This window comes from Lontra canadensis, unplaced genomic scaffold, assembly GCF_010015895.1.
Source record: "Lontra canadensis isolate GAN:19392208 unplaced genomic scaffold, GSC_riverotter_1.0 scaffold75, whole genome shotgun sequence".
In the NCBI taxonomy this organism is placed as follows: domain Eukaryota; kingdom Metazoa; phylum Chordata; class Mammalia; order Carnivora; family Mustelidae; genus Lontra; species Lontra canadensis.
Window position 1 is genome coordinate 5,424,422 of NW_022631069.1, and position 23,186 is coordinate 5,447,607.

Sequence of the window (23,186 nt, forward strand, 5' to 3'; positions counted from 1 at the left end):
ATTGATCCATTTGCTTCTGTTTTCACTAATACACCTTGTCTTGATTACTGTAGCTTTACAGTGTCGAAATCAATAGTATATGTTCTTCAACTTTCTTATTTTTGAAAAAGTTTTAGGCTATTTGAGGTCCTTTGCATTTCCAGATAAATTTAAGAATCAGCTTGTCAATTTCTGCAACAAAGCCTACTGTGATTTTGATTAGTACTGTGTTGAATCTACAGCTCAATTTTGAGAGAATTTGATGTCTTAACAAAATTTAATCTTCTAGTTCCTTAATGTAATGGATCTCTGTTTATTTAGTAGTTCTTTAATTTTTTTTCTTAGCAATGTCTTGTATTTTCAGTGTACAAGTTTTGTACCCCTAAGCATTTCATGATTTTATGCAACTTTTTATGTTATTTTACATTTCACTTTCCAATTATTTATTCCATGTATGTATAAGTACAGTTTCTCTCTTACATATTGATCATGTATCCTGAGACCTTGCTAAATTCCCTGATGAATTTTAGTAGCTTGTTATTGTAGCTTTCTTAGGACTTTCTACATATACAGTCATGTTTTATTTCTTTTCCTTTTTCTTTCTTTTCCTTTTTTTATGCCATAAGTTTATTTACAAACATATTATGCTGAATTCAAGAGTTTGATTCATTTTTTCAAAGAGATTGAACCTCTTAAATGTTCCTTTTCATGTCTGTTTAATGGATTAATTAAAACATCCTTATTTCTTAAGCAGCTGGTGTCTTACTATTAAAAAAAAAATAGGTGCTGCAAATCCAAATCCAAAGTACACAGTTATCATAATCAGTAACTGCCACTTGTTTTCCATTGAAAATGACAAATTCTTCCCTAAGCCCTTTTCATAGTGGCTCCTACAGACCACATAGGTTGTGAACCACTAGATGGTCTGTCCCAATGTAGCACTGTTGGGAGTTCTGCAAAAGGTGTAGGGACCCAAGATGTTGGAAATGGCAGCACCATACCAAGTCCTCCTCTTTTTCACGACCTTGTTCCTCAATGTGTCAGAGCTGAAAGGGCACTTTCCCTATCTAAATGAAATAAGAGTGTTGAATAAAAGCAGTGAAAGAAGATATCCTTGCCTTTTTCCCAATCTTAAGGGAAAAGTGTCAAATCTTTTACCACTTAGTATGATATTACCTTGGTTTCTTCATAGTTGCCATTTATCAGATTGTGGAAATTCAATTTCTGATTTGCTAGAAGGTTTTTTTCCCCAATGAATAAGTGTGAAATTTTTTCAAATGCTTTTTTGCATCTACTAAGGTAATTACGAGGGGACTTTTTTCTTTATCTCATAAATATAAAGATTTTTAATTTTAAAGCAACTTTGCATTCTCTTATAACTCTACTTAGTCATGACTCAGTATTTTTTATGTTTATTTATGACTTTTATTTGCTGATGTTTTGAAAGGACTTTCACATGAGTTCATGAGTTCTGTTCTATATTTTTCTTCCCTTGTAGTGTCTTTGGTTTTCCAACAGGATAATGTTGGTCTTACAAAATGAGTTAAGAATATTTCCTCTTCTGTTCTCTGGAAAGTTTGTATAAGATTAGTATTATGTCTTTGAATGTTTAATAAAATTAACAAGTGAATGATTAATAAAATTAACAAGTGAAGCTGTGTGGACCTGGAGTTTTTTTAATGTAAGGCTTTCAATTAAAATTTTAATTAAAAAAAAAATAGAGACACTCAGAATTCCTGTATCTTCTTGTGTCTGTTTTGGCAATTTATATCTTTCAAGGAATTTGTCCATCTCATTTAAGTTGTTGAATTTACTACAACAAATTTATTCATAATCATCCTTTATATCCTTTTATGAAAGATCAGTAGGTAATGACCCCTTTTTCGTTCCTCATACTGCTAATTTGTGCTTTTTCTTCTTTTTTTCTTTGTTCAGCCCACTTAGATGTTTATCAATTTATTGACATCTCAAATAACTTTTTATGTTTCATTGATTTCTCTGTTGTTCGGTGGTTGTTATTTCATGAATATTTACATCTTACTATTTTCTTCTACTTGCTTTGAGTTTAATTTACTTTTTATTCCTTCTTAAGAAACAACCTTAAATCATTGGGATTTTTTTTCAGATATTAAGTGGAATAATGACATTCAAATTTCACTATAGGATTTAGAAGCATGTAATATTGAAAAGGATGGTACATTTTGTGCAGGATGGGCAGTAGGATAATTTAGACAGATGTTAATGTAGAGCATTTAATCTGGAGAATAATTTAAAGTGATGACTTGAGGGGCACCTGGGTGGCTCAGTGGGTTAAAGCCTCTGCCCCGCTTAGGGCCTCTGCTCAGCAGGGAGCCTGCTTCCTCCTCTTTCTCTCTCTCTCTCTGCCTGCTTCTCTGTGTACTTGTGATCTCTGTCAAATGAATAAAAATTTTTTAAAAACTTTAAAAAAATAAAGTGAGGACTTGAAACTTAATGGAATAAAATGTGTTTTAACTTAAAACAGCAAGATACAGTGTTTCCAAACTTTTTTCTTTTTATAACATAAGCATTTCCAAATATCTTGGCATTTTCCAGATATCTTTTGATTATTTATTTTTAATTAAGTTCCATTGTGTGTTAGAGAATCATTCTCAGGATGACTTCAGTCATTTAAAATTAATTAATTTTTATTTTATTGTCCAACATATGGTTTACTAGTAAATATTCCATGTATGCTTGAATATATATTCTATTGCTGTTGGGTGTAGTGTTCTAAAATGTCACTTAGGTCAAGTTGATTAATGGTGGTATTCAAGTCTTTTATCTATTTCCTGATTTTCTGTCAATGGGGCTATTACTCATGAAGAGTAATGAAATCCTCAGTAAACTTACAGATTTGTTCATTTGTCCTTTTGGCTCTACATTTTTTGCTTCTTACATTTTGAAACTGTGTTATGACATTCATGAACATTTAGGATTATTCAATCTTGGGGGCACTTGGGTGGCTCAGTCATTAAGTGTTTGTCTTCAGCTCAGGTCATGATCCCAGAGTCCTGGGATTGAGCCCGCATTGGGCTCCTTGCTAGTCAGAAAGCCTGCTTTTCCCTCTGCCACTCCCCATGTTTGTGTTCCCTCTCTTGCTGTTTCTCTCTGTCAAATAAACAAATAAAATCTAAAAAAAAGAGGGGGGATTATTCAATCTTCTTGACGAATTGTCTCCATTTCTGTTTGAAATTTCTTTATCTCTTTACTCTGCTAGTATTTCTTGGCCTAACCTCTTTATTGTAACAGAAGTGTCTTGAAATTCAAAATGCAGTTCTTAAAGAAGTGCAGAGTTAGGTCTTGTTTTTTTGTTTTTAAATCAAGTATGATCATCTTTGCCTTTTATTTAGAATTTAGCTCATTTACAGTTAACATAATTATTAGTATGGTTAGATTTAAGTGTACAGTCTTGCTATTCATTTTCTGTTTCTGTTTGGGTTTTTGTTTTTGTTTTGTTTTTGTTTTTGTTTTTGTGGTGGTGGTGGTGGTGGTGGTGGTGGTGGTTGTTCTTGTGGTTCTTCCTCCTCCCTGCCAACCCTGTCTTTTTCTGCACTGAGTATTTTTTTAGAATTCGATTCTAAAGTGATTGCTTTAGAGTTCACATCTTTCCCCTTCAGATAATGTACTACATGAGGCTCCTGGCTGCCTCAGCCAGAGGAGCATGCAACTCTTGATCTTGAGTTTGTGAATTTGAGTCTCATGTTGGATATAGAGATTACTTAAAAATAAAATCTTAAAAAAATGTACTACTTCATGTATAAAGTAAGAAATTTATATATTTCTTTCCATTTTCCTTTCCCTCCTTTGTACTCTTCTTACATTTTATTCCCACATTGCTATAAATTCCACAATATAGTGTAGACAGGGCTGGCTTCATGGGCAGACAATCAGTGTAGCTGTACAGGGTCCTGCACTCAAAAGGGCCCTTGTGGGGCTTTATGCTCTGTTGTAGACATCTTGAAATTCTGATAACTTAATCTTTGAATTTGTGGGTTTTTTTTTAAGATTATTTATTTATTTGACACAGAGATAGAGAGCACAAGTAGGCAGAGCAGCAGGCAGAGGGAGAGGGAGAAGCAGGGTCTCTGCTGAGCAGGGAGCCCACTGTAGGATTTGATCCCAGGACCCTGGGATCATGACCTGAGCTAAAGGTGGATGCCTAACTGACTGAGCCACCTGCTTTTAAGACTTTTTAAAAGCTTTGTTAGGGTAGTTCTAAAGTAGTCTTTATTTTAGTGCTAATTTAGCCCTACTGACAAGCCATGCCCTCCTAACGTCTTTACTGAATTGCCTGGGTGTTCAACAAGTCTACTCCTCTATAGATCATTGGAAGTTGGACATTTCCCAACCCTTTGTGAACTCTGGGTATTAATCAGCTTCCAGGTCCCCCGTAGTTGTTCTTTCCCCAGTAATTTGTTTCCAGCAGTGTTACCCTGTGCCTTAGCAGCTTAGTATTTAAACCAAGATTCCAGGGATACTACATAGATTTCTGGAGCTTTTTCTGTGTTGCTCCCTCCTATCTGATACGGGGCCCTGAAAATGCCATCTTTCGTAGCCCCTCCAAACTCTGATCCATTTATCTGTAACTCAGCAAGTGTATCATGTTCTGTGCTGTTTTCTGGAAAGAGCCTCCAAGGTGAAAACTGAGCCAACATAGTGCCTGCCTCATTCATTTTTCTTCATTTAGAGGTTACAGTCCTGTGTTGTCTGTTATCCAATATCAAAAGCATTTATTTTATTTAATCTATAAGTCTGGTTTTGTAGTTATGCTGGGAAAGCAAGTCTAGTTCAATGACTCTGTTGTGGCCGGTGGTAAGAGTCTTTCTTGTCCCTTTCATCATTTTTCTTTTTTTTTTTTTTAGATTTTATTTATTGATTTGACAGACAGAGATTACAAGTACACAGAGAGGCAGGCAGAGAGAGAGGAAGGGAAGTAGGCTCCCTACTGAGCAGAGATCCCCATGTGGGGCTCGATCCTAGGACCCTGGGATCATGACCTGAGCCAAAGGCAGAGGCTTTAACCCACTGAGCCACCCAGGTGCCCCTTTCATCATTTTTCTAATTGAGGTAAAATTCCCATAAAAAATATTAATCATTTAAGAGCATACCCTCAGGGCGCCTGGGTGGCTCATTTGGTTGAGCATTAGACTTGGTTTCAGCTCAGGTCTTGAACTCATGGGTTGTGAGATTGAGCCCCTCACCCCTACCCCACATTCTCTAACCCTCCCCATTGCACCCCCTGTTGGGCTCTGCACTCAGCAGGGAGTCTGGTGGAAGAGTTTCTCCTTCTGTCCCTCCCCCCACACTCACGCAACTGCCCTCTCTCTCTCTCTGTCTAAAGTAGATCAGTCGTTAAAAGTATACTCTTACATCAGTTTTTAAAGCAACTTTCAGAATGTTCCAGATTCTTCCTATTTTGTCAGATATTTATGTTTTTTTTTTTAAGATTTTATTTATTTATTTGACAGACAGAGATCACAAGTAGGCAGAGAGGCAGGCAGAGAGAGAGGGGGAAGCAGGCTCCCCGCTGAGTGAAGAGCCCAATACCGGGCTCGATCCCAGGACCCTGGGATCATGACCCGAGCTGAAGGCAGAGGCTTTAACCCACTGAGCCACCCAGGCACCCCAGATATTTATGTTTGATCAAATAAAATGTTTTAAAGGATTTGGAGTGAGAAGCTTTCCCATGTAAGGCTTGAGTTAGTAAAACAGAGCATCAGTATTCTCTTTTCCAGAGAATTTCACTTAACCTGAATGGACTCAGATTGGTTTCTTTTTAATATGTTAAGAACACAGAATCCTGTATATGATAAGTTATATTATACATTACATTTTAAGCTGATAAAGTACAGCTGATGGGTTTCTTGGATGAAAGTAAATCCTCGAGGGGCTGCCTGGGTGGCTCAGTGGGTTAAGCCTCTGCCTTCAGCTCAGGTCATGATCTCAGGGTCCTGGGATTGAGTCCCGCATAGGGCTCTCTGCTAGGCAGGGAGCCTGCTTCCTCCTCTCTCTCTCTCTCTCTCTCAGGGAGCCTGCTTCCTCCTCTCTCTCTCTCTCTCTGCTTAAAAAAAGAAAGAAAGAAAGAAAGTAAATCCTCAAAATAAATGAATAAATAAATAAAAACAAAGGGACCTAGGAGCACCTGGGTGGCTCAGTGGGTTAAAGCCTCTGCCTTCAGCTCAGGTCATGATCCCAGGTTCCTGGGCTCGAGCCCCACATCGGGCTTTCTGCTCAGTAGGGAGCCTGCTTCCCGCCCTCCTGCTTGCCTCTCTGACTACTTGTGATCTCTGTCTGTCAAATAAATGGATAAAATCTTTTTAAAAAAAAGGGGGGGACCTGATGAAGGATCACCTCTTTGGGAGCAAAGAATAGGGGAAAAAAAAGTTTGATTAGTACCCTTTATTCCAAATATGGTATTTTATTATGCTTCTAAAACCATGCTTGATTTTTCATATTTGTACATCTTTTGTTCTGTCGCTGTCTCTTCTGTTGAGATATCCATTATGGTGATTGACTGCTCTCCCTCCTCTTTAAGTTGTGAGTCCTGCCTGCTGCCTTAGTCATCTTTACTGGGAGGGAAGTCTGACTCATTTCGTGGTATTAAGAAAAAAAATCCTAAAAATTGTTGAAGTTGTCATATTTTCTCAGTCTCTGTTTTTGTTAGAACCATTGCAGCGAACTTGAGGAAGTAATCTCTAGGGATAAATGTGTGAGTTGGCTTAAGGGAGTTTTCCAAAAGATGAAGCTGTGGAGAGATCTAGGACTTGAAAACTGGGCCGGCACTTGGGGCTTAGAATGTTTCTGGTAGTGGAGATCAACGCAAGAAACTGAGGATGTGAGGGGTCTGATATGAAGGATCGCATGGAGCAGGAGAGTCCTGTAGAGGAGGTGCTGGGGAGGAAGATGGCTCAGAATTCAATTAGGTTTAAGTCAGACATGAGATGCCTCTCGGTTTGGTGAGTGATTCTTATTTTTTGGAGGGGACAGAATCAGAGAACTTGTATATGAGAATAGACAAGCCACATTATAAAGAGTTTAATCTGTCAAAAATTGGAACTGTGAAGTCAGATATAAAGGTAAATTCTCTGTACTGTCTAGGTAGATATCTGTCTAGTTAGAATGCATTAAAACTTTTTGTTTTTGAAATCATTTGTCCATATTTTGAAAGTTGCAGTGTATTAATACGTATGTTTAGGAGCAAGTAGCATTTGTTTATAATGCCGCGTCTGTTAGGAGTGTCTTAGGTTCCTCTGCTACCTGATTGCCACTGAAACACCATCAATACACATCATTCATAATTGTGTGTGAAGTCCATAAATCTAGTGTTTGTTGCTCGTGATCTTCAAGTTAAAAATTTCTTTGTTCCTGGGGTCTCTGGGTGGCTCAGTCAGTTAAGCCACTGCCTTCAGCTCAGGTCGTGATCCCATGGTCCTGGGATGAAACCCTGCATCGAGTTTGCTTCTCCCTCTCCCTCTGCCTGCTGCTCTACTTGTGCTCTCTCTGTATCTCTCTGTCAAATAAATAAATAAAAATCTTAAAAAAAAATTTCTTTGGCCCTAAAAAAAATTTCTTTAGCCCTAGCAAATTTCATCTTTCTTCCCAGTTTGATCCATTCGTACCTTCCAGTCATTCATACATTACATATATTCACATATTAACAAAGGAAAGGTAAAGAAAGCATTGACAAAGACTGCTGAAAACCTCTACTAGGCTCCTAGGAGAGAGAAAAATACAGTTGACCTGTGAATGACACAGGTTTGAATTGTGCAGGTTCACTTCTAGGTAGATACTTTGCGATAAGTACAGGACAGCACTGTAAATATATTTTCTCTTCCTTAAGATTTTCCTTAATATTTTCTCTGTTTTTTATAAGAATACAGTATATTTTAAAAAGAATACAGCATATAATACATATAACATACAAAATATGTGTTAATTAGCTGTTAATGTTATGGGTAAGGCTTCTTCCTGCCATCTGTAGGCTGTTGGTAATTAAATTTTGGAGAAGTCAAAAGTTATATGCAGATTTTCACAATAGACCTTGTCTGTTGTGAGGAAAATGTGAGTCTCAAGCATACCCTAAAATCCTTAGGACTACTCTATAAACATCAGAAGCGACAAAATGATTTTCAGTTTAATAGTGAGTGGTGGCTGATTGGGCCTTCACATTGCACGCGTTAGTCTTTATGGACAGTTCTGGGCCTGGGCCCCAGATGGTGTGGGCAGGTCACGCACAGCAAGGGCTGGGGACTGTGGTGGCAGTGGCAGCAGCCAAAAAAAGAGTTCTGCAACAACAGCTTTGGTATTTCGAGGCTTAGGGTTTGTTTTTTTTCCACCCACATTAGTTTAATATCTTAAGGTTATTTAGAATGTTTTTTTTTTTTAATTCAATCTTCATCAGAGTCTATTTGCAGGCCAAGCTGATTTTCCTACAAACTTGTAGGAATGGTTGAAAGGAAAGTTGATGGAAGCCCTGATTAGCAATTGTCCCGCCTAGAATAAATTTTGCGTGTGAATCGTGTATAGTTTTGGTCAGCTGCCCTGACAGAGCTGGGCCAAGATATTTTCCTGCCTGTTAATCAAGGCCCCACAGACAAAGCTCAAGGAAGGATGACCCCTGCCTCAGGAAGTTTTGAATCAGTTGCTATTTATAACGAGTATACAGTAGAACTTGAGATCGGGTCTTTACTCAGTTGATAAGAAAAGTTCTATGCCAAGTTTTACATTTGAGGAAACATTTATGGGCCTAAATGAATGAAGCCTGTCTGTGAAAGGAAGGACTGTGACAGTACCTGTAAGTATTTTTGCCGATTTGGGTCAAGGGTGTGGTGGCAGCAATGTGCAAAAGTTCAGTGGGTGACAAAATAAGTTATGATATTTTAAAGCAAACCAACTGATAGTTAATGGCACATTGGCTTGTCATTAGCACAGTGCCTATGGAGTCCTGTGCTGCTAAATGGGAAAGTTGAAATAAGGGTATGTTGAAATAAGGTCTAGTATTATCTCCCAACATAGAAGAGGAGGAGGAAATTAGGTATTGATGTGTTTCCAGACTAACTGGCTCTTTCTCTGGGTGTATGCATAAACTTATTAGTTATTTGGGAGGTATTTCTATGTATGTATGCTTTTTATAATACTCTGATGGTTCTTGTTTTGTTAAGAGAAGTTTTCATAAGGAATTGATTTTACAAAATAATTTTGTATACTACTATGTGTAATCTCTTATAAAACCTCTTTCTATGTAACTTTAGGAAATTAAATAGGGCAGAACATTAAAGCTGACAATTTGAGAAATATCACAAGGTAGTTATTTTCTCTGTGTTCTAGCACCATCTTAGGAATGCCTTTATGGAGTTGAATGATTTAGTGGATGACAAGTATATTTTTACATATGCAGTGTAAATGAATTGTTTAGGGAGAGATAGGCAGTGTTTTAGTGGACTTTAAATTAGGAAATTATAAAACTGTGTTAACACATGATTGTCTCTTTTTTAATAGGAATATTCAACATAAAGTTGCAGCTGTTTTCCACAGGATCAGTAATCAAGATTTTTCTTTTTAAAAAGAGATTTCCAGGTTAAAGATGAAAGGAAAATGCTGGAATTGTTTGGATACTAAGTGACAGGATAAAGAGTACAGTATTTCACAGTTACTTATAATGGAGCCTCAGTAAAATCCGTACTTTGTCATGCACCCAACTGGGAACATGGATGCCAGTTTTTCTCGTTCTGCTGTTCAGACACTGTCAAGAAGCCACTGCAAAAACATCAAACAAAAAATTTCTCAGTGGGAAGGAAGAGCTAACGGTATATCTAATCCAGAAAAGTGGCATCCGAAGGACTTTGGAGTGAGATATACTAACTGCCATCAAGAGATTCTTCTTAAGAAAAGTCCTGTTGCTGAGGGAAAGAGCAAAAAGTTGGATATAACCAACTCTCGAAGTGTAGGTCTAGACATTAATGAAGATGCTAACAGCCACGATCAAACTGAGGACGAAGGTGGGCAGTGTGGATGTGATGACCCACACCTCTTTAGAAATGAATCGGAATCCAACTGGGTATGTTCTAGGGTCCAACAGATCGAAAGCTGGAAAGGGGTTGTTCTGGATCCAGAGACTTCCTTACCTCCAGGAAACTTCTATACTTCCCAGATACTGTGGAAGAAAATAGAAGCACTTCCCCCAGATAAAGTCTTAAATTTGGCTTTAGAACACTGTGACTCTTCAGAAAAAGAAAATTTCAGAATTCTGGATAGTTCATATGGAATAACCAAGAGCTTAGAAAATATTTACTCTGAACCCGAGGGACAAGAATGCGGACCTTCTATAAATCCTTTGCCCAAACCTCGCAGGACATTCAGATATTTATCTGAATCCGGTGTTATGCCATCTAAGGAAAGAAACTGTGACAGAAAATACTGTGAAAATAATTCCTGCACGGAGTCTTCTTTGGCCTCTTGTCAGGAACCTGAACCGGAGAAATACAGCAGAAAAATCAGAGGGAGATCTAAAAGGTGTGTTTTTATTTGCTCCGTAATGATTTCTAAATATTGTCCTTACAGAGCTGCTGAGCTGCTTTTCTCTTTTCAAAGCCATTTTCATTTCCCTGCATGGGTTACAGGCCTAGTTTGATTTTACAGATGTTGATTAACCCAAGGGAAAAGTACCTATAAAAGGAAATAATACCTAAGACAATTTGCGGACATAAGAACATCGGGAAAACTTGCATTTTGGATCATGTAAGAATGTGTAGGGAAGTAAGTACGTTCTTCTGCTTCATTTAGGACATGCTGGTCTTGGCTTCACTTTTCATCAGAGTGAATTTTATAAAGTTATGCAATAAAGAACGTGAATGTAGTTGACCAAAGGCCTCCAGTTTTCTCATGGCGTATATAAGGTATCAGCCTAGTTTATTATTCTTAGGTATATGATAAAACACCTTTGTAATTTTGCATGCAAGTCCTTTACTTACTGATTTCTAGCATACCAATTTAAAGAACACTAGCGTTTCATTTATTTATTTTTTAAAGATTTTTTTAAATTTATGTATTTGACAGACAGAGATTGCAAGTAGGCAGAGAGGCAGGCAGAGAGAGAGAAGGAAGCAGGCTCCCTGCTGAGCAGAGAGCCCAGTGCAGGGCTCGATCCCAGGACCCTGGGATCATGACCTGAGCCGAAGGCAGAGGCTTAACCCACTGAGCCTTCAGGCACCCCAAGAACACTAGAGTTTTAAAACAATATAACTTTAAAACATATCTCCTTTCTTAAGGAAATCCTTTGAATTTGAGGATATTCAGCACTTTCGAAATCGGAGCTCACAGAAGATTCATGAAGAACTTGGAAGAAAGTCCGGCTCAGCACTTTATTACACACAGTCGGAGGACAATATTTATGAGGATATCATATGTACGTGTTCACAAACTTTGCAGTTAAATTTAATGAGTATGTATTTGGTGGGGCCCTTAACTGTAGGATGGAATTTTCTTTTATAATCAAGCATATGTTGCTGTAGCTGTTTCTTTTATTTTTTTTTAAAGATTTTATGTATTTATTTGACAGAGAGAGACACAGGGAGAGAGGGAACACAAGCAGAGAGAGTGGGAGAGGGAGAAGCAGGCTTCCCGCCATGGAGCAGAGAACCTGATGCAGGGCTCGATTCCATGACACTGGGATCGTGACCTGAACCAAAGGCAGACAAGATTAACAACTGAGTCACCCAGGCGCCCCACTGTTGCTTTTAAATATGGAAACTTTTGTCATATAAATTCTTTTATTCTTGAATGGTTTTTGTAGCCAGTTTAGTGGACTGCTGAGTTCATAAGTAGATGTTTATAGTATATAGTATTTTGAGAATTCTTTTAGCTTGGTGGGATGCCTGAGTGGTTTTCAAGCTTAAAGGGCCAGCAATATAGACCAGGGAGCTGAACATAGTTCTTTATTTCTCCTCCTAGCTGTAGTCCCTTTGTTTCCATTTAACTGTGTTTCTCTAAACTTTGTTTTCCCATTATTTTTCAAGATCCCGCCAAAGAAAATCCCTATGAAGACATTCCAGTGCACCCTTTGCCCATGTGGAGATCCCCTTCGGCTTGGAAGCTACCGCCCCCAAAAAGTGCTTTCAGAACACCAAAGGTAAAACCAAAGGATCAGTATGAGAAAACATTATATGTAATTAACCTAAGAAAACCCAAGATTCTTGTTTGTGATCCCCCAAAAAGTTAAAGTGGTTTAACTAAGGCCAAGATGAAGAGGCACTGAAATACGGGTCTTGTTGGTGGTGGTGGTTTTTATGTTCTTTGGGGGGTTGTGGGGGGCAGCACACAACTTTTTGTTTTCTTTCATTTTGGGGTTTCTGTTCACTTACTAGCACTTCAAAAATATGAGATTATGCACACCTTTAGACAAGCTACTAGCTTTTCGTTTCACTGTAGTTACCACGGCTCCCTATTAGTCCCACAACACTGTGCCTAAATTACCTGACTTGTCCCTGAAAGCATTCGTCACCACCGCAGGCAAAGACTGCCTTGAGTTAATGAGGACTCTGAGTTGTTGTTTTCTGGAAATGTGATGACATCGTTGTAGAACATTGGATTAGAAACCTGAGAAATGACTTTACAAATGGGGAAAAAGAAATTCTGGTATCCTCAACTGAGGTGACTTTAAAGACGAGAGACGTGTTTTTCTGAGATAACTTGACCTTGACACATTGTCATTCCCTACACGATCTTACCCTTACCAGTACATCTTCTCCTGTTTTAGCTTCCTCCCAAACCTCAGTTCCTCAACCGGAAGACTATGGAACTGAAGAGCTCCCAAGCTTATTTACGGTCAAAGCTCACGAAGGATACCACTTTGCCTGTCACTTTAACTGAATGGAAGCTTTTCCGAGCTGGAGAAGTTGCAAACAGGAAGAGGAAAAATCTTCCAAGGGTAAGGACTCTAGTACTTTCATTCTTTGACCCTTACTTCGTTTCCATAAATGAGAATAAATACACTTTAGACTGAAATGAATAGTAGGTTAGAACTGATCTACTGGAGGGGCACCTGGGTGGCTCAGTGGGTTAAGCCTCTGCCTTCAGCTCAGGTCATGATCTCAGAGTCCTGGGATGGAGCCCTACATTGGGCTCTCTGCTCAGCAAGGAGCCTGCTTCCTCCTCTCTCTCTGCCTGCCTCTCTGCCTACTTGTGATCGCTCTCTCTGTGTTAAATAAATAAATAAAATCTTAAAAATAAAAAAAATAAAAAGGACTGATCTACTGGAATGAGAAGATTTGGAAAGCAGCCTTAAAGTTTAGGTTTTTGCTCATGCAAGAAAAATGCATGAGTGCCTTTTGCCAGGGCTTTTTTATGGATTTGGAAAATTGATTTTAGATGGAAGGTTTCACTTCAGTTACCTTAGTTCTCATTAAAATCAGCTGCTTGTTTCAAGGAAGCACTAGAATCTCATGTAAGAGGACATTCTGTTAAGCTGGCTTCAGTGTTGTTCTTTTCTTTCTTATTTTTTTTTTAAAGATTTTATTTATTTATTTGAGAGAGAGTGCACAAGCTGGAAAGGGGCAGAGGGAGAGAGAGAAGCGGACTCCCCGCGGAGCAGGGATCAGGGCATGGGGCTCCATCCCAAGACCCTGGGATCATAACCTGAACCAAAGGCAGACGCTTAACCGACTGAGCCACCCAGGCGCCCCAGTGCTGTTATTTTCACTCACTCATTTAGTTGCTGAAGTGAACAGTTTTGTGCCTGAGTTTACAGATTTTCAGTAATCACAAAGTATATGCCTTTAATTTTGGGCAAAAATTTCCATTTGGGGGAAGAAGAAAGAAATTTGACTCTTGCTTGGGAATAGAAATTATCAGCAATTACATTAAATAAAGATTTTTCTCTCAAGGGAGAAAAGGCAGTAAATCTAAACCATCTCAGACAGAACTATTAGAACCAAAATGAAGAAATTGGGATGATTTGTAAACAGATACATAGTTTTTTAAGGAGAGACACTTAAGAAAGTGCATGAAAATATTTTTAAATTCTTTGTTACTTTGTTCTTCTATAATTTAGGACGTCTTCAGGATAACTCTGCAGAAATGAAAAAAAAAAATCAGATCACTTAAATAGTATTCCTTCCCTTAATCCCATCTGAATGAACTGCATGTGTTCATTTGGCGTGCAGTTTTTGTACCTGATTTTAACATTAAACAAAAGTCCCAGATGTTTTTTGGTTTAGTAACGGCTGATCGGTTCCTTGGGAAATATTCTGTTCCACAATACTTTAATTCTTCTGATCTATTTCCTGCCCCTCCCTCTTTATTATGTGAACAGTTAAAGACACACGGTTCTAAAAAAGCACCAAACACATCTCTCTCAGTGAAAGGAAAAAAAAGCAAACCTCTTCAGCTGTTTACTCTCCTGCATATGTTGAGGAATATGTAAGAATCTGATGTTTAAAGAATGGCTAGGCTTTCTAGAGTAGTTCTGTCCTCTGATCTGTCATGCCGGCACAACAAAGCAGCCTCCTGCGTGGCCCAGAGACAACAGAGAACGTGTTCACAGGGGTGAGAGTACAAACACAGAAGGGACTGCATTTAAGACGTGATTCTCGGAATGACATTAACAAATATTTGGGAGTAATGGATTGTAGATTTCAGTGAGACCGATGGAAATTTGCAGTGCTTTTAATATCATGCCTCGGTGTTTTAGGTACTGTGGATCCCCAAGTACTCAAAGCTCTTTCTCGTCCTAACTTGGGTGATGTGATCCAGCTTTTCCTTTTCTAGTTATTTCCTCAAAGGCCTTTGAAGAAGTGAGGGGGCGGGGGGGATGTGGTGATGAATCCTTGATGACCAGGCAGGAATAAGCTATTAGCGACCCTCCTTGGATTAAATCCTTTTAGGATGTTCTATTTGCAATACAAAATTTTGACTTTTGAGTATCTTCAGCCACAGCATTCCATGAGGAAAGCAGTTTTCATTTACTTCCCCTTTGATGACTAGAACTATCCCAGGAAGGAAAACCGGTTTCATAGTTTGAAAATCACTGATCTAGTCCATATGCCTCTTCCCCACCCTTCCTTTCTTTCCCTACTATGAAAGCTTGTGTGGGATTGTTTGCTAGAGTAGATTTCCCAAGGTCTCATATTATTCGTGTCAACTGTGTATAGCAGTATGGTTTCTGTCATTTCGTTGGAAGAATATTCTATAATACTTCCTGCTGTACCCTACAGTATTTACTGGAAGATAAATGTAGGCTCCTCTTCCTAACTCATAAGCAAAATTACAATTTTATTACTTTATCTCGTGTTTCTAGAACAGACAGTTCCCTTTCCTTTATCATATTTGAGTCTCCTTTTGAGTATTCTTTTCAAATACTGATTACTAATTACACTATTTTTAGGGGTGCCTGGGTGGCACAGTCAGTTAAGTGTCTGACTCTTGCTTTCAGCTTGGGTCATGCTCTCAGGGTCATGAGATTGAGCCACATGTCAGGTTCTGCGCTCGGCATGGCATCAGTTTAAGATTCTCTCTCCCTCTCCCTCCCATCCCACCCCTAGAGAACATGCTTTTTCTCTCTAATATAAGTACATAAGTCAATCTTAAAAAAAAGAAATAATTACACTATTTTGGTATGTCTCCAAAATACATGTTTGTTCTCATGTGTCTTTCCTATAGCCCCTAACAATATCTTTTTATGTTGAATTCTCTTATTTTTTTAATAATGGTAATATTTAAGAACACTGGTAATTTTTCACTTGAATGGCAGCTATAAAATCTTTAAAAGAATAAACTCATCCAGAAATGTGGGAATAATCTGCATATTGGAAGCACATGTTTCTCACATGTTATTTTTCTTGCTCTGGGCTGATTCACTGCCTGTGGATTGCCAGGATTGCTAGAGAAACAAGGACAAAAGAGAAAACAGGAACATTTTTCTCAAGCAAATTTGTTGGTTCTTATGTTCCTAACAGTTGTAATTCTGGGCGTTAAATATGTTAAATCAGGATTAATGATTAGAGAAAAGCTTGGAATTTTAAGAAAGAGAGAGAAATATGCATGGAAAACTAATGAATTCCTTCTTTCATTTCTTTTTAAGCAATCTCTACATCCACGGTGGGGCTCAAACACAGGCTCCACTGACTGAGCCAGCCAGATACCCCAAATTCCTCCTTTTAAAAGTGACTGTTCATCAGCTTGACTTTTTTCTCTCTTTTAAAAAGATTTTTTTGAGTTTTGTTGACACATCTTTCCTTTTTTTTAAACTTACTCTGTGTGCATGTCTGTCTTTCTCTTACACGGCAGCAAAGAAAAAATTCCAAGTAATGCTTACTAAGTGGAACCTGCTTTTTATACTAAAGTATATTTGAGAGCCTCCTATTTTTAGGATGTTTCTAAAATAAATTATAATATTAGTGCTCCCAGTAGCAAAGAGAGTATTTGCTTTGACAAAAACTTTGTCAACATGATTATTTTCTTTTGCAAAGAATTCCCGGGAACAGAAATAACTGAGCCTTACCCTAACTTCCAAGTGGAATGAGTATTCTTCTTCCTACTCTGGGCGATAGGGAAGGCTTGGTCAACAAGTAGAATGCAATAGGCAGATTTCTTGCATGTTGTGACATAGAGTGACAAGGAATGTCTCTAAGAGCCTGTGCTGGATTCTGCTGGAAATGACATACCCTTTCCTCCTTCTCTTACCCATGTTGTATGGACTTTGTATTAGAACAACATATCATCTTAATAAAGATCACTTTAGTTTCAAATTTTTTAAAATGTGAAGAGTTTTATTTATAAAATGGATCTTTCTCTGAATGAGAATCACTAATTAATATCATCAGAACTTGGTATTGAATCTTTAAAAAGAAAAAGTGGGGGCACTGACTGGTTCAGTCAGTGGAATGTACAATTCTTGATCTGGGGTTGTGAGTACCAGCCCCAAGGTAAGTGTAGAGATCACTTAAAAATGAAATCTTTAAAAACAAAAACAAAAACAAAACAAAACAAAAAAAACAAGTTGGTGTTGGTTTTAACTTGTACTTTTTTGGTCTTTTTTCAGCTTGTATTGAAAATCACTGACATATTTGAATCTAAGAGAGGGAAAAAGAGGGTAAAGTTACATCCATACACTGGAAAAGATGTACCTCCCTCAAAAGGTAAGAATTGTTCCTGATGTCCAGAGCTATCAGGATTTGAGGGAAAAATCACATAACTTAATGTCTATGTGATTATAGTTTTTGGTGTACTTTCTTACCCCACTTCAGTATAACTTTTTTTTAAAAGATTTTATTTATTTATTTGACAGAGAGAGAGACAGCGAGCAGGGGGAGTAGGAGAGGGAGAAGCAGGCTTCCCACAGAACAGGGAGCCCGATGCAGGGCTCGATCCCAGGACCCCGGGACCACAACCCAAGCCGAAGACAGGTGTCCAACCAACTGAGCCACCCAAGCGGCCCTCAATATAACTTCTTTAGGATAAGGGATTATTTCTATTCTTCCTCAAATCCCTTTTATTTAGTTCTGTGGCAAGTAATGACAACGTAAAAAAATTAAATAAGTTTAAAAATATTAGGAGCCAGTAAGACTGATTTTCTTTAAAAAAAAAAAAGACTATTCTTCATAGGCAGAACGTATCATTATTTTGTAATCCTACTTTGATTTATAGTCATTTATCAGTATTGACCCTTTAGTGGAGAAATGAGCATATTAGATATATACAGACTACAGGTGTGTGGTGCTCAACTGATAATCATCTACTCAGCTCAGTAGTTTTATCCATAAGATGCCTAGAGAAAATTTACATTGTCTTTTTTTTTAAGATTTTTTAAAAAAATTATGTATTTATTTATTTGACAGAGAGAGAGAGAGATCGCAAGTAGGCAGAAAAGCAGGCAGAGAGAGAGAGGGAAGCAGGCTCCCCGCTGAGCAGAGAGCCCAATGTGGGGCTCGATCCTAGGACCATGAGACCATTACCTGAGCCAAGGACAGAGGCTCAACCCACTGAGCCACCCAGGCACCCCTAAAGATTTAATTTTTTATTTTAGGGAGAGCATGAGTGGGAGGGGCAGAGGAAGAGGGAAAGAGAATCTCAAGCAGGCTCAGCGCTGAGCGCAGAGCCTGACATGGGGCTTTATCTCACCCCCCTGAGATCACGACCTGAGCGGAAACCAGCAGTGGGATGCATAACCGACTGTGCCACCCAGGCGCCCCAAAACTCATCTTACTTAATCAAGAAACTTTCAGCATCCATAGTGAGTTATTAGAATTTCATATAGACTCATGCAAGATTCTCAACTTGGCTGTCTGAAAAAGAATATGTAGAATTTAGCAATTTTTGTCAAGTGGGAAACAACAGCCAAGTCATACAACAGAAGAAAGTTTCCTATTTTTGCAGACATCCAAAGACAGCAATTTCTTAATTTCCCTTGAAAACCTATCCGGCATTCCAACAATTACTATCTGAAAATAAAATCCTCCATGCTGTAATTTAAGACTCTTTTCTTCTTACTCTAAAATCAACTAGGCACCATTTTAGATACAAGTGTACATATTTTTTTCCAGTTTTCATATTTTCAAAAGCAGTTATCAAAACATGTTCAAAAAAAATGTTCCAGTCTCTTCTGCAGAAAAAATAATTTTGGTTATTGTGACTCATAGGTACCTTTTACAGAATGCAGTATTAGTTTTTCTACACCCTTTATCTCATGGACAACGTGCAACAACACAAGGAGTCAGGGACTATCCTAATTTTATAGAGGAAGGAGCCAAGCCAGAGGAGGAAATGTCCCTTTGAGGGAAGGAGCATGGGACCATGAAATCTTATCCTTTATTATCACTAACAGTTACTCTCAATTTTTCTCATAACCCTTGATTTTTAGCAGTTTTATTTCTTCTCCATGTGTATCTTTTATCCTCAACAAGGATATTGTCAAAGGCTTTGTGTTTGTGTAGTTCGGAACTAGATACAGAAGATGAAAACTGATGCCAGTTACCATGCTGGACCCTTTCAGACACACTCTCATTAATTTTCTCAACAGCCCTATGTGGCAGATGTTATGTCACTGTTTCTAGATAAGGAAATACATTGTAAATTTCAGGTTATGTAAAATTTCAGGATACTGGGGCCCAGACAAATTCTTAGAGAACTTTACCATTTTCTCAGACTAATAGCAGTCTTCTAACAAGTCTACTGTCAAGGGATACTGCTGAATGGACTCTCACTGAGCTCTTATTCTGTTTGTATGCCTTATTTATGCCTTAAGGATTAGGAATATTCTAGTAGATTTCACTCTAAGTTAAGTTTTTGAAGAGCCAAACCCTTTTTTTTTTTTTTTTGCTGTATCATTATTGAAAAAAAAATGCAACAGCATGAACGGCAAACTTCTAATAACCACAAAAACAAAAAAGAAAGGAGCATTCTTCCCCACAACTGCGTTTTTCTTTTGCATGGCTCAAAGAAAATACGCATTTACCCAGTCTCTGGGACCAGGTCCTCTAGTGGGTCTGAGGAATTTCTCTCATGCCTGAGGATCTCCTGGCTCCCTATTCACATTCTCACATTTTTTGTTTTCCTCCCTAAGCTTTTGTCTGTAGATCAACAATGACTAGTAGAACCAGTAATTATATTTACCTACTCTGTCAGTACATGCTAAGTTTTACTGAATCTGTTCCAACCTAAACGTTTCTTAACTTTTAGTTATCAGCTCTTACAAAATGATTTATTGTCCTTCTCCAATCCTATCATTATAATTTTGGTGTTGAAGTCACATATAAAAAAAGGGACAACCTCCTTCTTTTTTGATCCCTACAGATTCTCAGTAGATTTTCCTATCTGCCTTATAAACCCCTTCACCTTCATTCAGTGTCTTGGAAAGCAGTTCATCAAAACCTACAGATGTGAATGTATTAAAGCTATCTAAATGAGCTTTAGTAGGGTCTTTTTCCATTGTATTTATTACCTGTCCTTCCTTTCCCCTTCCTTTTTCTCTCTCTCCAGACCCTTAATAGGCCCCTAAGAAGTGTCTGATGCTAAGGACACAAACGGGACTCAGGAGCTCACAGTGTTTGTTCCTTCATACTAAGTAATGCTTCCTAGCTCCATTATGCTTTCTATCACGGATAATTTGAAGTTATAAAGCCTGTGAGATAGTAGCTATGCTTGCAGTCATCAGAGCATAATGTATGCACTTTTCAAATCACTGTATTGTACACCTGAAACTAATGTAACAGTGTGTGTCAACTATACCCAAATCAAAAAAAATTGGGGATGTCTAACTGGCTCAGTCAGTAGAGGGTGTGACCCTTGTTCTCAGGGTCATGAGTTCAAGCCCCACACTGGGTGTGGAGCCTACTTTAAATAAAGAAATTAATTTAAAGATTTTTTTTTTAAACAACAACAAAAAAAAAGGTGCCTGGCTGGCTCAGTCGGTGCCTGGCTCTTGATCTCCGGGTCATGAGTTCAAGTGCCATGTTTGGGCATAGTTCCTACTTAAGAAAAAAAAAAATTGAACCTGCCAAAACCCATACAGTATACAATATTTAAATAGTTCCTTTTTCTGTTATATCTCTTACGAAGAAGCAGCATTTTTTAACATTCTCTTATTCCTTATTATTAAATTTAAATGAATATAGCAAGAAATTATAATAATAAACCTCCCAAACATCCTAATTGCTCCCAGAAAATTTTATGCACATGTAGCTGTTTTTCTACCCAAATAATTTTTTATACCATTGAGACTTTGTATATCTTGCTTAAAACACAAAGTGATATATTTCAGAACTCTTTCAGTACCAACACATGGAGATCCACGTAGCTGTACTACAGTTCATTGTATGAATGTAGAAGGATTTTATTTAAGCTGGTAGACATTTTGATTGTTTCATATTTTTTAAAAAGATTATTTATTGATTTGAGAGAGAGAGAACAAGTGGGTGTGGGAAAGGGAGAGGGAGAGGGAGAAACAGACTCACCTCTGAGCAGAGAGCCCAACTCGGGGCCCAGTCCCAGGACCCTGGGATCATGACCTGAGCTGAAGGCAGACACCCAATAACTGAGCCACCCAGGTGCCCTGATTGTCTCACATTTTATTTAACCTATGGATTTGAAGGTATATATATATTTATATATATATATAAAATATATAGCTCCCCCCACACACACACATATATACACACACACACCTGTACACACACACACATTTTTTTTTTTTGCTCTTCAAACAATACTATGTTATACATCTTTTTGCATATATCTTTGTATATTGGTAAGAATACATCTGTAGAGGGGTGCCTGGGTGGCTCAGTGGGTTAAGCCTCTGCCTTTGGCTCGGGTTATGATCTCAGGGTCCTGGGATCAAGCCCCACATCAGGCTCTCTGCTCAGCAGGGAGCCTGCTCCCACCCCCACCTCTGCCTGCCTCGCTGCCTACTTGTGATCTCTCTCTCTCTCTCTCTGTCAAATAAATAAAATCTTAAAAAAAAATACATCTGTAGAATAAGTTCTAGCTGTGGACTTAACCAGAAAATATGTACATCTAATATTTTTATAACTGCTGTCAGATTGTCCCACACACTGTAACTGCTTACATTTCTATGAACAGCGTTGAAAAATGACATTCTTCTCATAGTTTTCACTAATACTGTGCTGTATAAAGCTTTTTTATTTTTGCAATACCATGGTTGAATATTGGAGCTTATTTATTATTTTAGCTTGCTTTTCTTTAATTATAAATTTGGACAGTTATCATGTTAACCAACAGTTATAAATCTTTTTGTATGTATTGCTTATTCCTGCCCTTTATTCATTTTTCTGTTGTGCTGTAATTTTTCTTAATCATTCATAACAGCTGTTTGAATATGAAGAAATTTATCCTTGTGTCGGCAATGTGTATTATAAATATCTTCCCAGTTCATTGTTTACTTCTCGAATTTAGTAATTTTTTTATAAGGTAACACTTCACATTTTTATATAAATAAACTTATATGCATTTTTCATTTATAACTCCTAGCCTTGTTTTTCTTGATACAGAAAGTCCTGCCTTACCAGGTACCTCTTAGGAAACTATGGAAATGTCTGGAAAGAAAGAAAGGAAAGGGGAAAGGGAGGAAAGTTACAGAAAGATTTTCCCTTTCTGTACCTTTTTAAATTTTGCTTTAACTTTTCCAACTTAATCTAGAAATTTTTCTTTTACTTGTTCAGAAAGCTCTGAGTACTATAAGCAGTCTGAGTACTGTAAGAATTCAGAGTAAAGAACACAAGAGTTTGGTCTAGAGGTAGCTTAGAAGCATCATAAAAGAGGTATGGTTCTTCGTAAATGTATGTGGTTATCCCTCTGAGCCCCACATTTTCCTATGATTCTAAATTCATAGTTGATTCTGTGTTGAGATTTTGATTCAGCGTGATTGGTGTGTCTACCTTGGCTATCTTATTTGGGAATATAAAAGACAAGGCAAGGAAGGTAGAAATAGAATCTCCTCTGAACCAGACTCCATAGAATTAGGGAGGAGCTGGGAGCTGGGGAGGGAGGGTGGGAGAGTGTGGGAAGAAGCCAGGGTGGACAAGTGGCTTCTTGGAGTCGTCTGTTCTCTTTTGTGACTGCCCGACCCTGTTGTAACTAAGTGTCTGGAGAAAGGCTCAGCATCCTTAATACTCCCAACTCCCAGGTCTCCAGGTCCATGGAGGCCTTATGCTGTCCCCACCCCCACGGACTTGCTACTGTTGGATGATACAATAGGAACTCTCTCTCTCTCTCTTCAGGTGAAGCCAGTGGGAACGAAAGCGATGCTGAGTATCTGCCAAAGAGTGAGTGAGTCAATGGGGCTGCTCCCTTTCTCGAGATGATCACGGTCAGGGGTGGAGTGGCACCTTCCTTCGGGATTGAGCACATTTTCCCCACATTAAACTCTATTTTGTAGGCGATTTCTTCATTACAAGAACCTGTTGAGATTTGGGGAACTAAACAGTACGCCATCAGATGTTTGACAGCGTTAAAAATCTGCCATGTTGCAATGAGGCAGACAGGCTGGTTCTTAAGATGGAATGTTCTTAGGGGAGCGGTGGGGCTGCGTGTTCAGACATATGTGCGGTAGTTTCCCAGCAGCTAAAACAGAGTGTGTGAATCATCCTCTGAGACAAATACATACCATTAAATATCTGATTTTTCATAGCCATTCACATGTACTTATTTAAGTAACTTCATTATCTCTGACATCA

General features: G+C 38.2%; 1 protein-coding gene and 1 pseudogene across 1 annotated transcript in view; one reads left to right on the forward strand and one right to left on the reverse strand.

The window, feature by feature from the left end:
• Positions 1-718: 718 nt before the first annotated feature.
• Positions 719-1,169, reverse strand: LOC116881495 (annotated as a pseudogene).
• Positions 1,170-9,503: 8,334 nt separating this feature from the next.
• The window catches only part of DENND2C (DENN domain containing 2C), a 35,707-nt gene continuing 22,024 nt past the window's right edge, over positions 9,504-23,186 (forward strand). Inside the window, exons 1-6 of the mRNA XM_032881383.1 lie at positions 9,504-10,512; positions 11,268-11,404; positions 12,015-12,127; positions 12,755-12,925; positions 17,036-17,132; positions 22,731-22,775. Of these exons, the coding sequence (XP_032737274.1) occupies positions 9,689-10,512; positions 11,268-11,404; positions 12,015-12,127; positions 12,755-12,925; positions 17,036-17,132; positions 22,731-22,775 (1,387 nt within the window). The 5' untranslated portion in view covers positions 9,504-9,688. The remainder of the gene's footprint in view (positions 10,513-11,267; positions 11,405-12,014; positions 12,128-12,754; positions 12,926-17,035; positions 17,133-22,730; positions 22,776-23,186) is intronic.